Raw genomic sequence first — 20,231 nt, forward strand, 5'->3', positions numbered from 1 at the left:
CTGGCCTGCCCTTCCTCCATCGTTGCCCTGGAATGTGCGGGACCCAAGGGCAGGAGCAGTCCGGGTGCCGCAGGCAGCCGGGACACGGGAAGCTGGGAGCGAGGAAAGGGTCTTAGTCACCGCCTTCCGAGGTTACTTGAAAGCAGCCGGAGAATTGTGGAGGCCTAATTTACCTATGGCCAATAGGAAGAGGGAGCAGGAAGACTAACTGCAGGGATCCTGTGAGTGGGGGGATCTAACTTTCCACCTGGTCATATACTGTACTCTGCAGCTGTTAGAATGTGCAAGCGCTTGGGAACAGCATGGGCTTGCTGTTTTACAAAGGATATTTACAGAAGGATAGCCTGAGAAGATGGGCAATCAAGGGTTTACAGGCAATGCCTGCGCTCCTCACCTGTATTTAGTAATAAAAAGTAAAATTAAAAATTTATTTTTCAGTGTCTCCAGCCACAGTTCAAGTGCTCAATAGGCACATGTGGCTAGTGGCTACCCTATCAGGCAACTCAGAGCTAAGATTTCCATTATTGCAAAAGCTTTATTGGACAGCATTGACAGAGCCCTATAAACCACTGTACAGACCTCAGCTTTTCCTCTAAAGTGAAGACAACAGAACAATAAGAAAAATTACCAAATTAGTATGTTTCAAATTATTAAAAGAAGGCATCAATGCCCCCAAAAAATCAAGACTGTGGAAAAGAGCAGAGTCAAAAAAGAACAGACCTTCTAGAAATCAAAAAAGAAATTGAAAACCTTGATAGATAAATTAAACAGCAAATTAGATAACAGAAGAGGGAATTAGTGAACTGGACGATAATATTTAAACTTATGTAGTGCTTTGTGTGGGCCAGTGCTCTTAAAATTTCACCTAATCTTGACAACAGCCATAGGTAGGTGGATAATATTGATTTGCCCACAAGCAAGAAAACAGCCACTGAGAGGTTACAGCTTCTTGCCCAGGCAATCTGAAGTCTGTACTCTCAACCACTAGGCCATATTGTCTTTCAGGAATTTATCGAGAACCCAGCACAGAAAGATAAAAAGATTTAAAAATATTAGGGAATAAGAGATATGGGAGATAAGGTGAGAAGCTTTAATGAGCAACCAAATGGATTTCCAGGAGAAGAAAAAGAAAACAACAAAAAAAAGAGGGCTGATCATTTTCACAATTGATAAATCCTAAGATTCAAGAGGTACATGCCCTGAGCAATGGGGATACAAATGAATTCATAGCTGAACACATGGTAGTAAAATTGCAGAATACCAAAGACAAAATAAAAATCTTTAAAGCCTCTGGGGGGAATTTATCCCAGAACAGGGAGAGGCTGGGATGCGTGAGATCAGTGGGAGACGGGGGATACGAACACAGCAGTGTGGGTGGGTGCAATGGGGTGTGCAGTGTGGCATGGGGTGACTGCATGGGCTGTGTTTTGGGCAGGAAATACTTGCAGGTTGGGGTAAGTGACAGTGTTCACCCTCCCTTCCCATTGGAGGGATTCAACTGCTCTCAGATTTGGGGGAGGGACTAGGCATCCTCTCTTTCAACTCAAGTACAGGGTGAACATTGCTCTCAGAATCTTAGTAACTATTTGATGCAAGAACAAATGCAAGCATTTTAGAAATAGGCCAACCTGGTGGCCACACTTGGACTGCTGTGACTGGTCAGAGTGGAGAAAGGCCTTGTAGCTATTCATGGTGTATACAGTTGTGCCTGTAAGTGTGATTTCATGTTCTGTTAAGAATCCAAAGCAGTGTAAACACAAAACAATCTCTCACATCCTTTCTATTTTCTAGGCTGATTATAAATGTTAATGAAAATTTAAATAACAATAAAACCCAGCGCAAAGTTTCAGGAGCCTGTATTAGTCTTGCTTATCATAGCAAATGTGTTTCAACCACAAATGTTAAGAAGTAGCAGAATACAAGCTTTGCCTCCCAGTAGGATTTGATAACACCAAAGACATCAGACAATGAAAATTGTCTCATTCATGCCTTATCATACGTGTTGATGTTGCAACACAACAGAAAAGAAAGACGTAATATTTTTCTGCCCTTATTCTCTAGTTTAGGTTTAATTGTGTAGGGTTTATCAGAACTTTCCACTCATCCAACCTGTTCTATACAATGAGTCTACCCTGAGGCAGTGCCAATCCAAAACAAAGTCCTGTTCTCCCACTAGTCATGATTAGATCGCAGAAGAACTGTGATAGATGAAGACAGCTCCATTGTAAAGAAGTGCTGTAAGCCGGACGGTGGCTTCTGCCTGTAATCCCAGCACTTTGGGAGGCTGAGGCAGGCAGATCACAAGGTCAAGAGATCGAGACCATCCTGGCCAACATGGTGAAACCCTGTCTCTACTAAAAAATACAAATATTAGCTGGGTATGGTGGCACGCACCTGTAGTCCCAGCTGCTTGGGAGGCTGAGGCAGGAGAATTGCTTGAACCTGGGAGGTGGAGGTTGCAGTGAGCTGAGATTACACCACTGCACTTCAGCCTGGCACCTGGTGGCAAACCAAGACTCTGTCTCAAAAAAATAAATAAATAAATAAAAAGAAGTGCTGTAGACCTAAGTCTGTTCTTATGGTCTAATATTCCAATGTTAAAATTCTGTAAACAACCCACTGAAGGTTTACATTAGAAAAAAGACCTATTCTAGAATAAACACTTTGATAAATGTTCCAATTAATTTTTATCAGTAAATTTTGGAGGAAGAAAGCACAACGACACCATTTTCAAACATGAGGAAACTAAGGCTCATCATTATATAAGCGGCCAAAGACGTCTCAACTCTTCTGTGGTAGATTGGGGTCTGGCCTCAGCTGGCACCAAGCCCTTGCTCTCTCCACTGTGGCACCTGCCTTTTCACAGAGGCTGAGCCTTGAGTGCCTCTAACACCCCAGTGAGCAGGGCTGACCAGTGAGAGTCAGGGGCAGTTTGGTTTGGCATAGTTTATTACAATTAGTGTGCACATAAAACCATGTAAACTCCACAAAGTAAACCATTTACCCTCCACACTAACCAGCAGCTAGTCTGCCATGACCTTCTAGAACCCCACTATTTTAACATATATACATTTCACAGGATGTGATAACCATACAAACAGGGTCATAATACATTCTTTAGGGAAAAAAAAAAATTCTATTAAAAACACACACACACACTTTCCTCTTTGGCAAAAGAGGTTAAATCCCCCATAGTTAACTCACAAAGCAAACCCAAATAAAAACTACTGAACATGAGGTACAGCTGAGGTCTGGGCTGTTCTGGAATTACAGACGCCTCCTTGAGGGGAAAATCGTTTCTTATAAAATCAGATCAGTTTCCAACAGTTTCATGTCAGCAGAAAAGCTTGATTTAGACTTGGCCAGACTTACTTTTGTATAAACATGTTCCAGATAATTTTTTTGTTTTTCAGAGGACAATAGAAGTCACAAAAATGTGCTACTTCTGAAGAAAGTAATGAAAAGTGTGGCCTCTGACCTCAGCAATATTTTTAATCTGAGGTACGAAAACATCTGATACAGCCACTCACACTGTAATTCCTGTGCCACCTTCATGGTCATGGGAGCTGGGCTGACCTCTTCGCATCCCCCTCTGAAGTGGAGTCTAAGGAAAAGGGCAGCTGTGGAGGTGCTGTTTCTTTGCTTGTTTCTAGATCTACAACCATAATTGCTAAATAAACAACCACCCTGGTGTGCTTTTCATGCTTCAAGTAATTCATTTCTTCCAGGAGAAGAATGTTAAAAATGCTTTTAGTTCTAGTTATCAAATGAAAGGAAATGACTCACAATAACAACAAGATTAAGTTTAAGCAGACCTGCTGCTAACACAGTTCAGATAATATACTGAAAAAAATGAACACACTATCTATATACGTTTTGCAACAGCTGCATTTTCCCACTTAACTTCTGTGCAGAACTAAAATCTGATAGAGGAAACTTAAGTTACTTTTATTCTTGTTAAATACAACTCTGTAGATTACACCTTTAACACCAAAGCAGCTCAATATCACAGTCAGAGGAATGAAAACGCCATTTGAAAATTTTCATTTTTCTAGCCCAACAAAACCCAACAGACTCAACCCTAAGGGTCAGCACGAAACCAGCTGCACAATTTTGTAAACAGTATGAGACATTGTCTCTAGGATCCTACTGAATCTCTCACACACACACGCGCACACGCGCGCACACACGCGCGCTCTGGACCAGCAGGCTCCCTTCTTCCAGTGCCTTGCGACAGCCCGACGCTCAGTACCACGGCAGGCTTCTTTCACATTGTGTTCACAAAAGGGCAGTCATGGCCGTCTGGTTGAGGGGTGTGAGGCAGTCTCTGGGGGCGGAATAGCTCTTCCCGGGATGCGTTGGGGGCTTCTGAGAGTCAGGGTGACCGCTCTCGGTGGCCACGGTGCCGGCGGCTTTGGGCAGGTCGTAGCCGCTGTCCGAAGGCTGCGGGCTCTGTGGCCTTTGATAGTCTCGGTCCTGAGCGCCCGCACCGGCCGCCGGGGAGAAGCCGCCGGAGGAGAGGGAGTGTTTGTGGCCAGGCCGCAGCCCCGGGACGCGGTAGCCGCTCTGCGCGGAGAAGGTGTGGGCGCGCAGCAGGTGCCGCTCCACGATGGGCGTGGCGTACTCGGGCTCCGGGGGCGCCAGGGGCAGCGCGTACTCGTGCCGGCCTGCCCGCTGCGGGCAGTCATAGTGGCCGCCGTCGGCGCCCGCCCCCGCCTCCTCGGCGTCCGTGTCCATGGGCCGGAAGGTGGAGCCCTTCCTCGTGACTGTCCCGGTGCCAATCATGAGGGGCTGCTGGTAATCTGAAACCACAGGAGAGATGGCAGTCAGCGGGCACCACACGCAGGCCGGCCGTAGGTGGCAGGTGGGGATACTCTGCTTCAGGTTGTGGTGACCGACTCTCCAGCGGGTGCCCTCTGGTGTCCCAGGCCCTGCGGGAAAACCCTTAGGTGAAAGCCACAGAAGCCACCCACAGGCCGTACACAGTCGCACTGCCTGCTCATGAGGCCTCGTAGGGTCTTCTCAGAGATGGGGGTGATGACGATGACCCGGGGTAGGGGGGAAATACTTCAAGGAGGACGTGGCTCTGAAACTGGTTCTGGAGATGCTAAATTATGAAGTCACACAGTGTGGAAACTGTGGAAAGAAGAGCCCCAAAAATGATATGCCCAGAGTATGAGGGACACAGAGTAGTTTGTTTAATAGGATATGAGGACCGAAGCAGTAGGTCAGGGACTAGTGGTGACAGTGAGGACGACACCAAGAGCTCACATTTACAGAGCTCCTACTCTGTGCCAGGCACTATTCCAAGAGCAAGATATTAATATATCTAATCTTCAAAAAAATCCCCTGAGGTAGGGACTGTTACTCCATTTTACAAATGGGAAACCAAGACAGAAAGAGACTAAGTAACTTTTCCTAGGTCACACAATAGGGCGACGGAGTAGGATTCGAACGCATGTCCTGAGTGTACGCGGTTAGCCATGTGTTAGACCATGGAAAAGCGTTGAGTGAGTGTCTTGCTAGGAAGTCTGGTTTAATTCTATGGGAGACAACAGACTGGCACTTTCACAGGTAACTGTGGAGGCCGACTGAAGAAGAAAAGAATGAGAAGTGAGAGGTAAAAAAAGCAAAGAGAAATGCACATAGAGGTCACAAACTAGGAAAGAGGAAAGGGGCCGCTTTGGGACAGGAATCCAGAATTTTTACCAATGAGAGGTAGGGTGTGAGGAAAGAGAGGAGGCAAGGACCCTTTCCAGAGGGTAAGCCTGGATGAGGCTGGGATGTGCAATTGAGAAGCCATCAGGCAAGGAATGCACAGAGCATGTGTGGCGAGGTTTCGGAACAATGGATTCGATTGTGGTTGCTGAGGAACTGATCTGCAGGTGGAGGCGTCCAGCAGGCTGCTGAGAATTACGGACTAAGGACTGGGAGGGAAGTCTGACCATGAGAAGCAGTGTGGACAAACACGCATGGAAGGGCACTGCTGGAAGCTGGGGAGGGCACGGGACTGTTTAGGGGAGAGACTGCGGTGAGTGGGGGTGAGACAGGACCCCGGGGCACTGCACATTTAAGGAGCCTGAGAAGGATCATTCAGGGAGGAAGGAGGAAAGGCTGAATTAGAAGCTGAAGGAGAATGAAAGGAAGAAGCGAACAGAAAATAAGTTCTCCCCTCATGTCACTTCCAAGGAACAAGAGGATGGATTTTGGTTGCAGAGGATGCTCTCCTTGTCCACAAAGTGGCTCAACCAACCCTTACACTAACAACTCCCAGTCACTGAAGCGCACATGCGTCACCTGGGAGCTTCCGGTTCTGTGGCCCCCCCTTTCTAACAAGCCCCCAGGTGATACCTATACTTCCGGTCCTCGGGCTGCATATGAGGAGGGAGAAGCCAGCAAGCAAAGCACTACTCAGACCGTGGACTACAGAGTCCTACATATCTGGGAACTGTTTGTGACAGTGCCACAGACAGACAGGCGCAAAAACTGAGATTGTCGAGAAACTACTCTTACTCTAATTACTCTTAGAGTAATTTTATGTCTGTTGAATCTAATAAAAAAAAATTGGTATGTCTTTAACATTTCCCTATTACTAATATTTTATATTGTATTTTACTGTGTATTCATTCATAGTGGATTAAAAATTAAAAAAAAAAAGCAAAAAACAGATCTTTCCCATAGATAGTTTGGGAAGCTCAAGTCTTGAAGATGGCTTGTCAGGGACACTGAGGCCCTTTTCATACTGGGAGTTCCTTTATTTCCTGTCTCACCTTCCTCAGGGCAGGAATGGTATTTAATTCCTCCTTCTAGTCCCTCTTTCCAAGTGCCTTCATCAGAGCTTTGGTAACAAAAATAGATTCAGGGCTTCCAGATACCAGTAGTACATCAGGGATATCAGTATGGATGTCACTATATCCCCTGCAGGTGAAGAGACTGGCTGAATAGGGTTTTTGAGTAATATCTCAGTGTCAGTTTGTAATTCTGTGCAGAATGCAGAAAAAACACATTTCAGATTTATTGGATCCTATGTAAACAGAAAACGATTTTGCCTTATTTTTCTCCTGCCTCTCTCCCCCATAAGCAGTACCTCCAACCTAACAGCACAGTCCTGGAAATATGACACTTACCTGCCATATCACTTGTGATGAGATCTAACTTTTGTGTCATCTCCTTCTCATTATCATAGCTGATGGTAAACTCAGCTGACTGATGTCTGGCAAAGGGATATTTAATCTGCTTCCAACAGTCTGGAATAAAGGTAACATAAAACAAATGAATATATCAGAAATGTAATGTGCGTCCTCCAGAACAGGTTCCTTAATGAGTCAGAGGTCGGGCTGACAGTGATAAATGTCCTCCTCAGGCGTGTGTACTAAGAACAGCATGCCGAGATCATTAACCACAACAGCAAACACCACTCCAACCAAGCTTTCCGCTATGCCTTTAAAAGGTATTTTGCCCTCATAGGGTCCCAGATTCTCCCTTTGTGAGATCATCTGGGCTTGGTTTCCCACAATCTGCACTGGGATGGCATCTGTGACGCAGAGGAGACAATGCCGCTGGTGTTCAGACCGTGGGGAGGTGGAGTCTCAAGTGGTCCCTGAGCTTTCTCAGGGGTCCTGCCCCACTGCCCTCTCTCTCTGGACCATGGCTAACTCATTGGTTGGGTGTCTGTGGCTGAGAAAGTGAGAAAAAGACCAGGCAGGGCTGGTGTGCAAGATTACCTGAAATAATCAGATGCCTGGTCTTTTTCTCACTTTCTCAGGGTGGAAAGTACAGCACAGGCCTGCAGATGCTAACAGCACGAGCCTACTTCAGTTCACTGATGAGGCTTTTGTCACACCTCCTTGATGGCAGACAGTATCATGGCCTAAACTCCAGTGGCCAAGAAAAAAGGATGTTGACAAATGATATGGGGATCATATCATTGAACAAAAGTAAAGTGGCCATAAAAATAAAAAGACAGGACACAATAAATTCCTTCCTTATAGGTTTGCTATTTTAAAGGCTACAGGGCTTATGTCTTTTAACCAAATAAATGTGGGCTACTGGCCTCATGCTTTCAATCAGCAGATGATCCCGTCCCTTCCTCAAAGACAGATAAAACTGTAGACAGAGTTTTCAACCAACCTGTTTTCTGAGCCTCTGCTGATCCATATGGACTTCCTTTCTTCTTCTTCCTACCAAGATAAAAAGTCCTACTGAATATTTATGAGCCAATTTAATCTGCCTCTCTCTCCCTACATATCATGAGGATCTTAATAGTACTTATCTCATAGGGCTGATGTGAGGATTAAATGAGATGGCAGCTGCCATGTGCTTTAGAAAATCATACAAATATGTAGAATTCTCTATACATTTATCTCACTTATAAGAAAGGTCACAAGATTTCACTAGAATATATATTAATCTTATTTTGCATATTAGAAATCAGTGTCTTATTTAGTTTTTTTTTTGTGTTTGTTTTTTGAGACGGAGTCTCACTCTGTTGCCCAGGCTGGAGTGCAGTGGCACAATCTCAGCTCACTGTAACCTCCACCTCCTGGGTTCAAGCAATTCTCCTGCCTCAGCCTCCTGAGTAGCTGGGATTACAGGCGTGCACCACCATGCCTGGCTAATTTTTGTATTTTTAGTAGAGACGGGGTTTCACAATGTTGGTCAGGCTGGTCTCAAACTCCTGATCTTGTGATCTGCCTGCCTCCTCCCAAATCCTTCCTGGGATTAGAGGTATGAGCCATGGCACCCAGCCGCCTTACTTAATCACTAGCTCATGCAGTCATCCTGAAGCAGTTCCTTAAGATCACATGGTCTCACTTCATCTGTACTCCAGTCCAAAACTGTGGGTGTCTAAAGCATTTCATACAAGCACATTGCACTAAGATATGCTTTAACTTATGAATATCTACCCGAACCAGAGAATTTTGTACCTTCTCTCATGATGGCAGAAACTATTCTTCATTCTATCTATACTAATATACACATTATAGATTCTGAAGTGGTTTAAAATATAAAAAGACAAAACTTCAGGATGCTTTCCAATTTTTGTTTAGATCCAACACCTAACATTTTGTCAAACATGGATTTTAGATGCTGGAAGAGATTCAGAACTCATCTGGGTAAACTGTATTTTATACATGAGAAAACTGAGGCTTGGGGAGGTTGAGTTACTGGGCTGCTTGGTGACACCCTGAGGAGCCTATTTAATATTCCTTTTACTCTGCAGGGAGGAGAAACACAGATACTTCTTAAAACAATAGGTCAATTTCAGGATACTTCAACAGATTAAGTCTTTACCAGAGGTCTCTAAATGACAAGAACTGCTTATAAAGTAATACATGGTGGGGTGCAGTGGCTCATGCCTCTAATCCCACTGCTTTGGGAGGCTGAGGTGGGAGGATCGAATGAGGCCAGAAGTTTGAGACCAGCCTGGGTGGCAAAGCGAGACTCCATCTCTATAATATATAAAAAAAAATTGGCTGGGCATGGTGGCACATGGCTGTAATCCTAGCTACTCAGGAGATTGAGGCAGGGGGATTGCTTGAGCCCAGGAGTTTGTATGATCTTGCCACTGCACTCCATCCTGGGAGACAGAGGGAGGCCCTTTCTATTAAAAAAAATTCCGGGCGTGGTGGCTCATGCCTGTAATCCCAGCACTCTGGGAGGCCGAGGCGGGTGGATCACGAGGTCAAGAGATCGAGACCATCCTGGTCAACATGGTGAAACCCCGTCTCTACTAAAAATACAAAAATCAGCTGGGCATGGTGGCACGTGCCTGTAATCCCAGCTACTCAGGAGGCTGAGGCAGGAGAATTGCCTGAACCCGGGAGGCGGAGGTTGCGGTGAGCTGAGGTTGCACCATTGCACTCCAGCCTGGGTAACAAGAGTGAAACTCCGTCTCAAAAAAAAAAAAAAAAAAAAAAATTAATAAAGTAATACTTGATCATTTCTATTTTTATCTAACTTGTTTTTAAAATATAAGTTAATATTTTATTTTGAAAGAAGTCATGCTGATTTGCATTTCTGAAGAATAAACTTTGTGTTTTTATTATTGTTTGCATAATTAGAGAAATTTAAAACATAAAGTCACCATACTTTCTAAAGGCTGCAAAGATCCCCATTCCAGCAAGCAGCAGGGCAACAAGAAGCACCAGTGGAATAGCCACGGTTGTAATGTTCATTCCTAAAGAAGAGGGAAAGCCATTACATTACAACATAAATGACTGACAACGCATTTCATGATCTAAAACTGAACACGGAATTGAAAAGCCTTTAAGCAGTTTACATAGGGAGAAAATGAATACATGCTAGGCATTTACTGATAATGGAAAGAAAAAACAAAGGATGCATAATCCTGGCTAAAGGTTGGGAAAATAAAGTTTCTCTCCCTGGCCCCCAAAGGCAGTTTCCAAAGTTTCTCAGGGACTAACAGGTACACTGGGCTTGTTGCTTGGCCCATACTAAACTCCAAAAATCTGAAATGAGGGGGAAGTTGAACCCCTCCCCCACCTCTCAGGTGGGAACTATTTAGACATGTACATGATTTAAGCACAGTGTGGAGCTCCTACTTTGGCTCAAGCAACCTGTTTCCCTGGATGCCAGACGGGTTTGGACCTGTACCGTAACAGTGGCCTGGAAAACTGGGATCCTTGTTACAGAACTCTGGGGCTGCGGACTGAGAGGAAAGGCAGCCTGATGACCTCAAACAGCATTTCCACTGTGTTGCATGAAACACCACATCATGTTTTCCTAAAATTCTTTCTGTTCTAAAAAAAGGACAGTTTGACAGCCTCTAAGGCAGGCCCCAAGTTTGTGGAAATTACACAAAATAAAGAAAATATATTTGATCTTCATCTTTTTCTTCTGTGATCCCTGGGAAGAAAATAAAGGGATGCTTACAAGTGGGAAAATGCAATTCATGAAGAAGGGGAAAAGGAACTTAGATAAAAACAAAATTTATGTGTAAGTAACAGTGGTGTTGTTTTATTATTTTATTTATTTATTTTAGAGATGGAGCCTCGCTCTGTTGCCCAGGCTGGAGTGCAGTGGTGTGATCTCAGCTTGCAGCAACCTCTGCCTCCTAGGTTCAAGCAATTCTCCTGCCTCAGCCTCCTGAGTAGCTCGGACTACAGGCCCATGCCACCATGCCTGGCTAATTTTTGTATTTTAGTAGAGATGGGGTTTCACCCTGTTGCCCAGGCCGGTCTTGAACTCCTGAGCTCAGGTAATCTGCCTGCCTCGGCCTCCCAAAGTGCTAGGACTATAGGAACAAGCCACCAGGCCCAGCAGTGGTGTGATTTTTAAGAGTAAAAATTTGGGGAAAATCAAACAACTTAAACACCCAACATCAGGGGAATGGTCAAGTAAATAATGGTTTATCCATGTGAAAATATAGTATAAAGACATTAATAACTGGGGTTTTCAACATTCTAGTAACATTGGAAAATGCTCATAATACAATGTTAAATGAAAAATATATGCTACAGAACAGAATCATATGATATGCTACCATTTTTGTCTTAAAGTTAGAAATATAGTTTACTAGAATCAGTGAGATTTGGTGATTATCAATGGATGCTGATTTATGACTAATTTTTGTTTTCTTGTGTTTTTCTCATCTTTCCAAATTCTTACAAAATTGATATGTAAATTATTTTATATTCTGAAAAAATTTACTTTTAATGTTCATTATTTGAATATATTAGACACTTAGATGTTCAAAATGCAAAAAGCATACAAAAGTATGGAATGGAATATGTGCCTCCTACCTCTGTTCCTCCTCCACAGAAAGCCACATTATGTTTCCTGAAATGTTTCTAGAGATACTGGAATGAATATTTATTCTTTATTTCTCCTGTTGGCAGAAAGGGTGGTGTGCTAGATAGTTCTATACTTTACTTATTTTTTTTAAGTTGCCACTATGTCTTAGAGAGCTTTCTATATTGCCAATACATTCTTTTTTGTGGCTGCAGAGTGTTCCATTGCATGAATATGCTAATATTTTATTTTTCCACAAAATATGTACCTAGTGTTTGAAGGGCACATAAGTTCATTCCTAATCTTTCTAATACTCAATGAAAAGCTGTAAACATACATAATTCTACATATGTGCCAATACCTCTGGATCATCTACCTCCAGCATTTATATGACAGAGAAAAAGAAATTTTGTTGAAGTTACTGATATTGGGTGGGGTACCAGCTATGCTCCTTATGAAACCACAAAACAATGACTGCTCTACCTGTGGGCATGTCTTCTGAGGGGATGGGCCTTGTGATTGTCTCATCTTCTTTCTCAGTTGAAACACTGGTGCTTTGAGTTGTCTTGCGCCACACCAATGAATCATTACCTGAGAAAGGAGGGATGTTGGGAAAACCACATTAGTAACATTGATAGGAAAAAAAAAAAAAAAAAAAAAAAAAAAGACTAAACTTGAATAACTCACTGTCTTGCCCTGAGCCCTACCTTGTGTAATCTGGCAACCAATGAGCTCCACCTTCAAGGCTATCCTCTGGTGCCATGTCTGGGGGACAACCCGTACATATCTGGCCACGATGGGAGGGATGAAATTGTTCTGCACTGGGTCCCGAAAGTTAGAGTTGCCCTGAAACACCTATAGAAGGAAATTATTTTTACCTTAAGATTCTATTGGTTAGTTTTTAGGTGTTTATCATCCCACTTATATCTAGTTATATGAAATCAAGAAAAGGATTCTATGTCCGTTGCATTTTTCTAGACACTCTTGATATTGAAGATATGAGGCTTTGCAAACAAGGGCCAAGTTATCTAACTAAGGTGGTGCTGTTCATCTGTTTACTGGTTTAAATTTCATTTTGGATAAACAAGCTAAAATTGCCTTGCTGTATTACTTGATCTTAATATTTCTACATTCAACTGGTGCTGCAGACAAGCAACCTCAAGAGTACAAGGCTTCAGCTCTCACTTTTGCCACTGCCTTCCAACTCAAACATCCACTATGCTTATACTGAAGGAATCATTTCAAATGGCCAATTTTCACTTCCCAACAAAATCACAAGTATTTCATTCCTGAAGTAGAAAAGAATTAAATCACAAAGATCTCTCAAGGTTGTGTGTGTGTGTGTGTGGTTTTTTTTTTTTTTTTTTTTTTGAGATGTTTTATTCTTGGGACGGAGTCTTACTCTGTTACAGAGGCTAGAATGCAATGACACAATCTCGGCTCACTGCAACCTCTGCCTCCTGGGTTCAAGCTATTCTCCTGCCTTAGCCTCCCAAGTAGCTGGGATTACAGGCACCAGCCACCACTCCTGGCTAATTTTTGTATTTTTAGTAGAGATGGGGTTTCACCATGTTGGCCAGGCTGGTCTCAAACTCCTGACCTTAGGTAATCCACCTGCTTTGGCCTCCCAAAGTGCTGAGATTACAGGTGTGAGTCATTGCGCCTAGCCCATCATCACCTTTTTAAAAACTTTATTTGATTTTAGAAACAGGATCTTACTCTGTTGCCCAGACTGTAGTACAATAGCACAATCATAATCACTGTAACCTTGAACTCCTGGGCTCAAGTGATCCTCCTGTGGCAGCCTCCCAAGTATCTAGGACTACAAGCATGCACTGCCACATTTGGCTAACTGAAAAAGAAAAATTTTTTTGTAGTGGTGGGATCCTGCTATGCTGCCCAGCATGGTCTCAAATGATCCTCCTGTCTTGGCCTCTCAAAGCCTGAGGATGACAGGAATGAGCCACCATGCCTGGCCTCATTGTCTTTTATTAATGAAATATTTAATGTAAACACACAAATGAAAATATATAGAGGCCTGTTCTCCTACTCAGTTATCTTGCCTCCAGGGCTAACTCTTACCTTTTCTTCATTATTCACAATTCCTTTATAGGTCTTCCACTTAGAATTGTTGTTTTTGAAGTTCATCACAAAACTCTTAACATAAAAGTTGAAATTCGACTGTGTAGATCCTGTAGTCCTAATTCCTTGTAAGAAAATAACAATTACAGGCTACTTTTTAAAGTTTGTTAAATATAACACGTATTATAATTTCAAGTTTCATTTTTTTCTCCCTCATTTGAAACCTCAAATCATCTTACAGGCCAACTTATATTAGCTGCACTTAAAAATCTGTTCACAGATTAATGTTTTCACTCTGACAACACACCACATAAAGGTTTTACAATGAAGAATTACCTCTCTAATCCGTATATAATCCATATATCCATATTTACAACTTGCAGACCAGTTCTTTTCACAGAAATACTGTAAAGATTTGTTACATTTTAAAAGATTTCAAGTACTTGGAGGTAGGAAGAGAGGCACCTATGTAAATGGTAAACATATTTTCAACAGCAAGTCATTCACAACCACAAAAATACTCCTGTGCTTGTGTTATTTTTGCACCTGTTATTTTCTTTTTCTCTCCCAAATCTATCTCCAGCCACTCTCGTGGTTTGTGGTTGTTGCTACTGTCACCCGAAGCCCATGATGGGCCTTGGTCCTGAAGTCGGGCTTGGCCAGGAGACCAGTGAACTTGGTCTCCACTCTCATTGACCGACTGCCATGAGGAAGAAGCTCTGATTTGCCCATCTGGTTCCAAACTCAAGGATCTGCTGCAACCTAGAAGAAAGAGTACAGTAAGACATTTCAGAGATAGACATAAAATGACAGCAAAAACAAGTACCCCATCTCACCTAGAATATTCAACTGGTTGACTTTTATTCTAATATAGAATGAAGTGTTTAATTACCAGTTTTTAAATGGTCCAGACTTTCACTCATTTGTACTACTGTGCCTTGAAACTGTTACTGCTTTTCTTAATAGACCTCAAAGTCACATCCTCTATAAGTGACATCTCTTTGTCCCCACTGTAGATTTTCTTTTCTAACCTTCTGAATTCACCCTGATTTCAACAAAGTGCAATCTGTGTTAAAAGGTTTAAAATGCTGTGTTCCTTCTCATTTTAAAGGATTTAGAATCAGAAGGGAACTCCATTCTTTCCACATACTTGAAAAGCAGATGTGTCTAAGTCCTCTGAAGATCAGTAAGCTTTACCAATATTCATCCAAAGGACCTTAACTATACCATGTCCAATATAGCAATGTGAAGGCAGCAAATAAAGGCCTGCTCTTCTGGGCAAAGAAGAAATAGTCAGTGTTTTCCTTGAAATCATTTATGCGAAGGGAGAGTATTTATTTAGAATACATTCCATAATGGTGAAGCTAAACAGCTTTTATATACTCACTTTCAATAACTTTATTCAAAATAATAAATCAAATTGCAATATTTGAAAGCCTTTTCTCTTAAAATCTAAGATTAAGGAATTTATCTTAAATGTTTCACTTTTGATTCTTTTAGGCAAAAGTTTGAGAGAGTTTAGATTATAAAGAAACATATTTTCTGCTTAATGTTAATTAGGATTATTATCCTGTGTATGGTTAAGTCAAGAAGATTTGGTGTGGGTGGCTGAGGCAGGAGGATCACTTAAGCCCAGGAATTTGAGACCAGCTTGAGCAACATAGTGAGACCCTGTCTCCCTTTTTTTTTTTTTTTTTTAATGTGCTATGTGACCTAAGAAAAAATAAAAAGAAGAAAAAAACCTTTTAAATGATATAATCTGAAGGGTATGGAGGAATAAACTACTACTGAAGAATTTTCAAATATCAAATTTGTAAGGAAAGCATGATCCTTACCATTGGAGGTAAACAGAAATCGCCTGTCTGACAGGGAACCACTGAAACAACAAAGACAAACATGAGAAGGTGAGTTGGTTACCTAGATCTTAGTGACTAATACAGTGCTACATCACAGGGCTCACACAGCCTTCGCACCTGCGCTTCCCCACATGATCCTTACAACACCCTTGCAAACCTACTGCTATTATCTTCATCATCAGTACTTTATAGAACAGGAAGCTTAGGCCCATGGAAGGTAAGCAACTTTCCTAACTTCATATAGGTGACAAGAGGCTAGGACTCTGAGATGCTACTTTTGAATCAGAATCCTGAGCTATTTTCACCATGCTGAATTTATTGGAAAGGAATGTGTAGATATACACTCTCAGGACTAACCTTACATCTCAATTAATTAATGCAAGATGATGAAGACATAAAGGATTACGGCCCTGAAATCTCTCTTTGTCTGAGCAGTCACCTTAAAGTGTTCCACTCATTTCCATCTGTCTTCCCCACACATCTCTCTCCTTTCACTGAGGATCTTGCTTCAGCAGTGTTGCTCTGGGGACAGTCTCTGCTCCGTCTCTCTCCACAGTCACATTCCTACCTACTGTAGCAACCGGCACCAAACCTTGAACCAGCTCCTGCTTCTGGATGACAAGGTACAGCTGGAGAAAACACATAGCATGTCAGTGAGCTGGCCTCACTGCTGCAAGACAGTACCACCACTCATCTGGCATTTGTCCTGTGGACTCCTGATCCTTGCAGTTCTACAGCTTCTATCACTATCACAGGAGAAATGATCGAATCAGCCTCATTCTGCAGTTGTCTCTTTCACTGCAGAAGAGATTCCTGAGGCCACAGAAATGTCCTTATCTACCTTAGAAGAACAGATCAGCCTTTAAAATAATTCCTCACAAAGTCAGTGGTATGAAAAATACATAGAATGAATGGAAAATGTGGAGGCCTCAACATTAGCTTCATGTGCCCAGTATTAGATACTAGAGGTAAACACCAAAAGGTAGATGCCCCTGTTGTGCCCAACTTTTTACAACTATTTTACAACCTCAGAGTGCTGCTTATTATTTTAAATGTTTAACTCTGAATTATAAATGGGAATAATGGACAAACAGAATACTAAAACATGAAATCCGCAAATAACGCAAAAGTACTCTGGCCAAGAGTATAAGTACCTTCCCATCAAAAGCTCTTTTTAGAAACAATGGGTAGTAAAACTCTCCAGAATAGACTTTCTCTTTCACATTGTCTATGCTTTGCAGGCTCCATAAACCCTAATATTCCACATACAGGTTCTTCTATAATCTCTGCACTGAATATAATACAGGCACCAATCATTACTTGCCTGAAAAAACTCAGATCCACACGGGTCCTGGGACTTGCCTGAGTTCATAGTTAGCAAAAAAGCTTGGGTGAGAACTCAACTCTCCTGACACTTAAATGTAGGTGCTAATCATATTAAAATTGTATTAAGATTTATGTAGAGCCTCTCTTTTGTCTCCTTTTCCATTTTCTCTAATGTTTCTACACTGTTAAATTTGAAATGTGGCTCAAATAAGCCCAAATAATGCTGTGGCAACCCTAAGAAACTAAGCTCACTCCTCCTGCCATGAAATATTAGTTTTGTTGTTGTTAACCAAAAAGTATGGGAAGGATAACTTTGGAGTTAATCCTGAGAAGAAACCAGGAAAAGCTCTGCTTCTAACAGTTCTCTGCCTGGCTTTCCTCCATTATCAACTGGAAAATGTTTTTCCATTTCATTCCATTAAACTAATTAAATACAGACCACTTAAATAATTCTATAGGTTAATAAGCCTACTCTTTAAAAATAAAAACCCCCATAGGGAGGTTAGGGTTCTGAAGCATTCACACATTAGAGTGAATGAATTCAATCAGATTACAGGAATAAAAGGCCTCCCCAGAGGGCTACAGAAGCAATCAAGAAGATCTGATGGAAACAGAAAGAAGGTTTTCCCTTCTGATGGTTAGCACCATTATCCTCGGTATGCAGTCAGTCCCTCTTCCTGATTCCATTCTGGTCTCTTCAAATTAAGGAAGTGATCTGACCGGGGATGAATCCCAGAAGAACCCTAGATATTTACTTTAGGGACCCCTTCTTCCTCAGCTGCAATACTTCCTTCTCTGGTTTTTCCTGAATGCCAAACAATCGTGTGTGGGAATATAAGTTCAATGACCGCATGTACAGTGTTTCCCCAAGAGCAAAACAACACAGATAAAAACAACTGCTCCCTGAAGATTTCAAATCTAAATAAGTGGAAGAGACTGTGTGAACACACAGTAAACTATTTGGTCAGTGCAAAAAGTCAGTGCAAAAATCACAGATCTAGAAGAAAGATCTTGATATAATTCTGCACTTTCCATCCACTCCTCCCAATACAAAAATCAGACAATTAGTACAAATAATTATATGGAATATGAAACAAAACCTTTTATAATTCATTAATGGTTTAGATTTGTGTACTCTACTTTTTGCATGGAAGTGTAACTTAAAATTATATGAAATATATAAAATTATATAAAATATATATGTAAAATTATATATGTAATATATAATTTTCAAATGTTATAAAATATTTGTATTTATCATGTCCCAGAAGTAACTGAGAATACAAGGTCTAACTTTATTCAACAGTTTTAATAATTGTTGTTCAAAAGTAAAATAAAATCCTAGTCAAACTTTTTGTTATCCTGTTTTCCAATAAAAGGAGCATTCAAATGTAGACAAACACAGACAAATGATTCCAAAAACAGACTGAAAGCCAAAGGGTAGCTCTTCATTCCTGTTTGGAAGTGGTAGCACCTAACGAATTCAGGCTAGAGCCTGTTATTTTCCTAAAGTAGCAACCTACTATCAACAGAAGAAACCATCAAAAAACCTAAAAAAAAATACATTCTTAAAAGTCAAGGTCAAGTTGGCATTTAAAGGCTTACTGTGCATAAGTGATCACTTTTACTATAAATCAGAATGTAAATTTTAAAATAAAATTTAATGTTCTGAAAAGTATGTGACAAATATTTATGTGAAAAATGTATGTATATATGTGTATGTGTATATATGTATAATTTTATTCATCTGAATAGAGATTTTAGTTTCTAACAGCATACTGTTATGGAACTTTTGGATCTTAAACATTGGCACAAATTTAGAGACTAATTTGTCTTTGAATGTTCAGGTAATATGAAAAGGACACTTTGTGTACTCTTACAGCTGAAAATCTATCTAGAAGGGGAAAGCAAATAAATGGGAGGGTCATGGTAGGCAGAGAACACAAATACCATGAGGTAAGCCCACATGTCCAAGTGCACGGCATGCACCGCTGTCCTTGGTGGATGGAAGTCTTTTGTGGATTACACACAGTACTACCTGCATTGCTTGAGTAAAAGAGTTATATTGGAACATCTTCTCTAGTTACCTGCACCCTGAGGCCTGAACTTCTGAATTCAGAATTGCCAGTGAGAGACTCTGCCTTTTCTCCATAGACACCCTCATGACTGTGAGCATGGTGTGCCGACGGTCACCACCCCACCCCAACATTGCTCCCCAGTCTTGACTCTACCCCCATAATCCCTCTTAGCACTGTTCCTGCCTTCCATCAAACACAAGACTCATCTCCTTCGTGAAGATGACCTAACTACCTCTCCCCTAACTTCAGTTACTGCTTTCAAATAGCACTGCCTATGAGTATGGGTCAACACCCCCAATCATAAATTGGGTGTTAGTCCCAAAGTTTACATGTGAGTTCGTAAGCTGGTTCTTCAGAACTTAAGACACATTTTCCAATAAAAGCAATGTCATAACTTGTAGTCAGGATACCTATTTGACCTATGACATTGCTAATACATTTAAATAAAAGTAGGAAGGTGAAGGAAAACACTGCAATTATCAAAATAACATCTCACTGTATCTATCTATGCTGACTAACCTGAGAACCTATCCAAGATAAGATGGCTCACCATTCATTATAAAAATGGAACAGTAAAACATAACCATGTTCTTTCTGCATGCTAGGACAAAATAGCAGGGGCAGGGGGAGATCGTCATACAGATTAACGAGTGATTGAATATATAGGTCCTGGCATTTTTTCCCCCATTTCTGGATCCCAAAACGCCTAAAACCTCTGTCTTGTGCCTTATTCTTGGAACCCAGGCCATGTGAAAACCTGCGCAAAAAACAGAGTCACAGAAGGCAGAAGACATATCCAGGGACACAGAGAGAAGGAGAGAGTGAAAGAGAGAAATACAGTGGCTCAAGGAGCACCTTTCCCTCACTAGGTTTCCACTCCAGGAGTGTCTCCCTCTTGGCCATTCTAAGCTGTCTGTATCCTGTGTGTGGATGTCTGGACCACAGGGCAGGTTGACACTGAGTTCTACATAGCTCTACTTTTCTACCTTCTAGAGACTGAGGAAATCTGAAAATATGAAAAGCTTAGGTGGAAATGTTTAAAGCAATTAACACATAGATATATTTTTTCTCATGAAGCTAAAACAGCACAGGGTAAAAACAAATGAAGAATGTAATATTAACAAAAGCAATCTTT

The 20,231-nt window shown here is 41.5% G+C and overlaps 1 protein-coding gene across 3 annotated transcripts in view; it reads right to left on the reverse strand.

The window, feature by feature from the left end:
* Positions 1-2,931: 2,931 nt before the first annotated feature.
* DCBLD1 (discoidin, CUB and LCCL domain containing 1) overlaps positions 2,932-20,231 on the reverse strand; it is a 66,468-nt gene continuing 49,168 nt past the window's right edge. For 2 of the 3 annotated variants that reach the window (XM_032274953.1, XM_032274954.1), the window contains exons 7-15: positions 15,672-15,712; positions 14,383-14,598; positions 13,837-13,961; positions 12,462-12,609; positions 12,238-12,345; positions 10,093-10,180; positions 8,131-8,180; positions 7,128-7,247; positions 2,932-4,802 (exon numbers count right to left, since the gene is read on the reverse strand). In XM_032274953.1, coding sequence (XP_032130844.1) covers positions 4,279-4,802; positions 7,128-7,247; positions 8,131-8,180; positions 10,093-10,180; positions 12,238-12,345; positions 12,462-12,609; positions 13,837-13,961; positions 14,383-14,598; positions 15,672-15,712 — 1,420 coding nt within the window. In that variant the 3' untranslated portion in view covers positions 2,932-4,278. The remainder of the gene's footprint in view (positions 4,803-7,127; positions 7,248-8,130; positions 8,181-10,092; positions 10,181-12,237; positions 12,346-12,461; positions 12,610-13,836; positions 13,962-14,382; positions 14,599-15,671; positions 15,713-20,231) is intronic. The other variant, XM_032274955.1, reaches the window with a different exon arrangement.

This window comes from Sapajus apella, unplaced genomic scaffold (genome assembly GCF_009761245.1).
Source record: "Sapajus apella isolate SASKATOON/1434 unplaced genomic scaffold, GSC_monkey_1.0 scaffold6, whole genome shotgun sequence".
NCBI classification, from domain to species: Eukaryota; Metazoa; Chordata; class Mammalia; order Primates; family Cebidae; genus Sapajus; species Sapajus apella.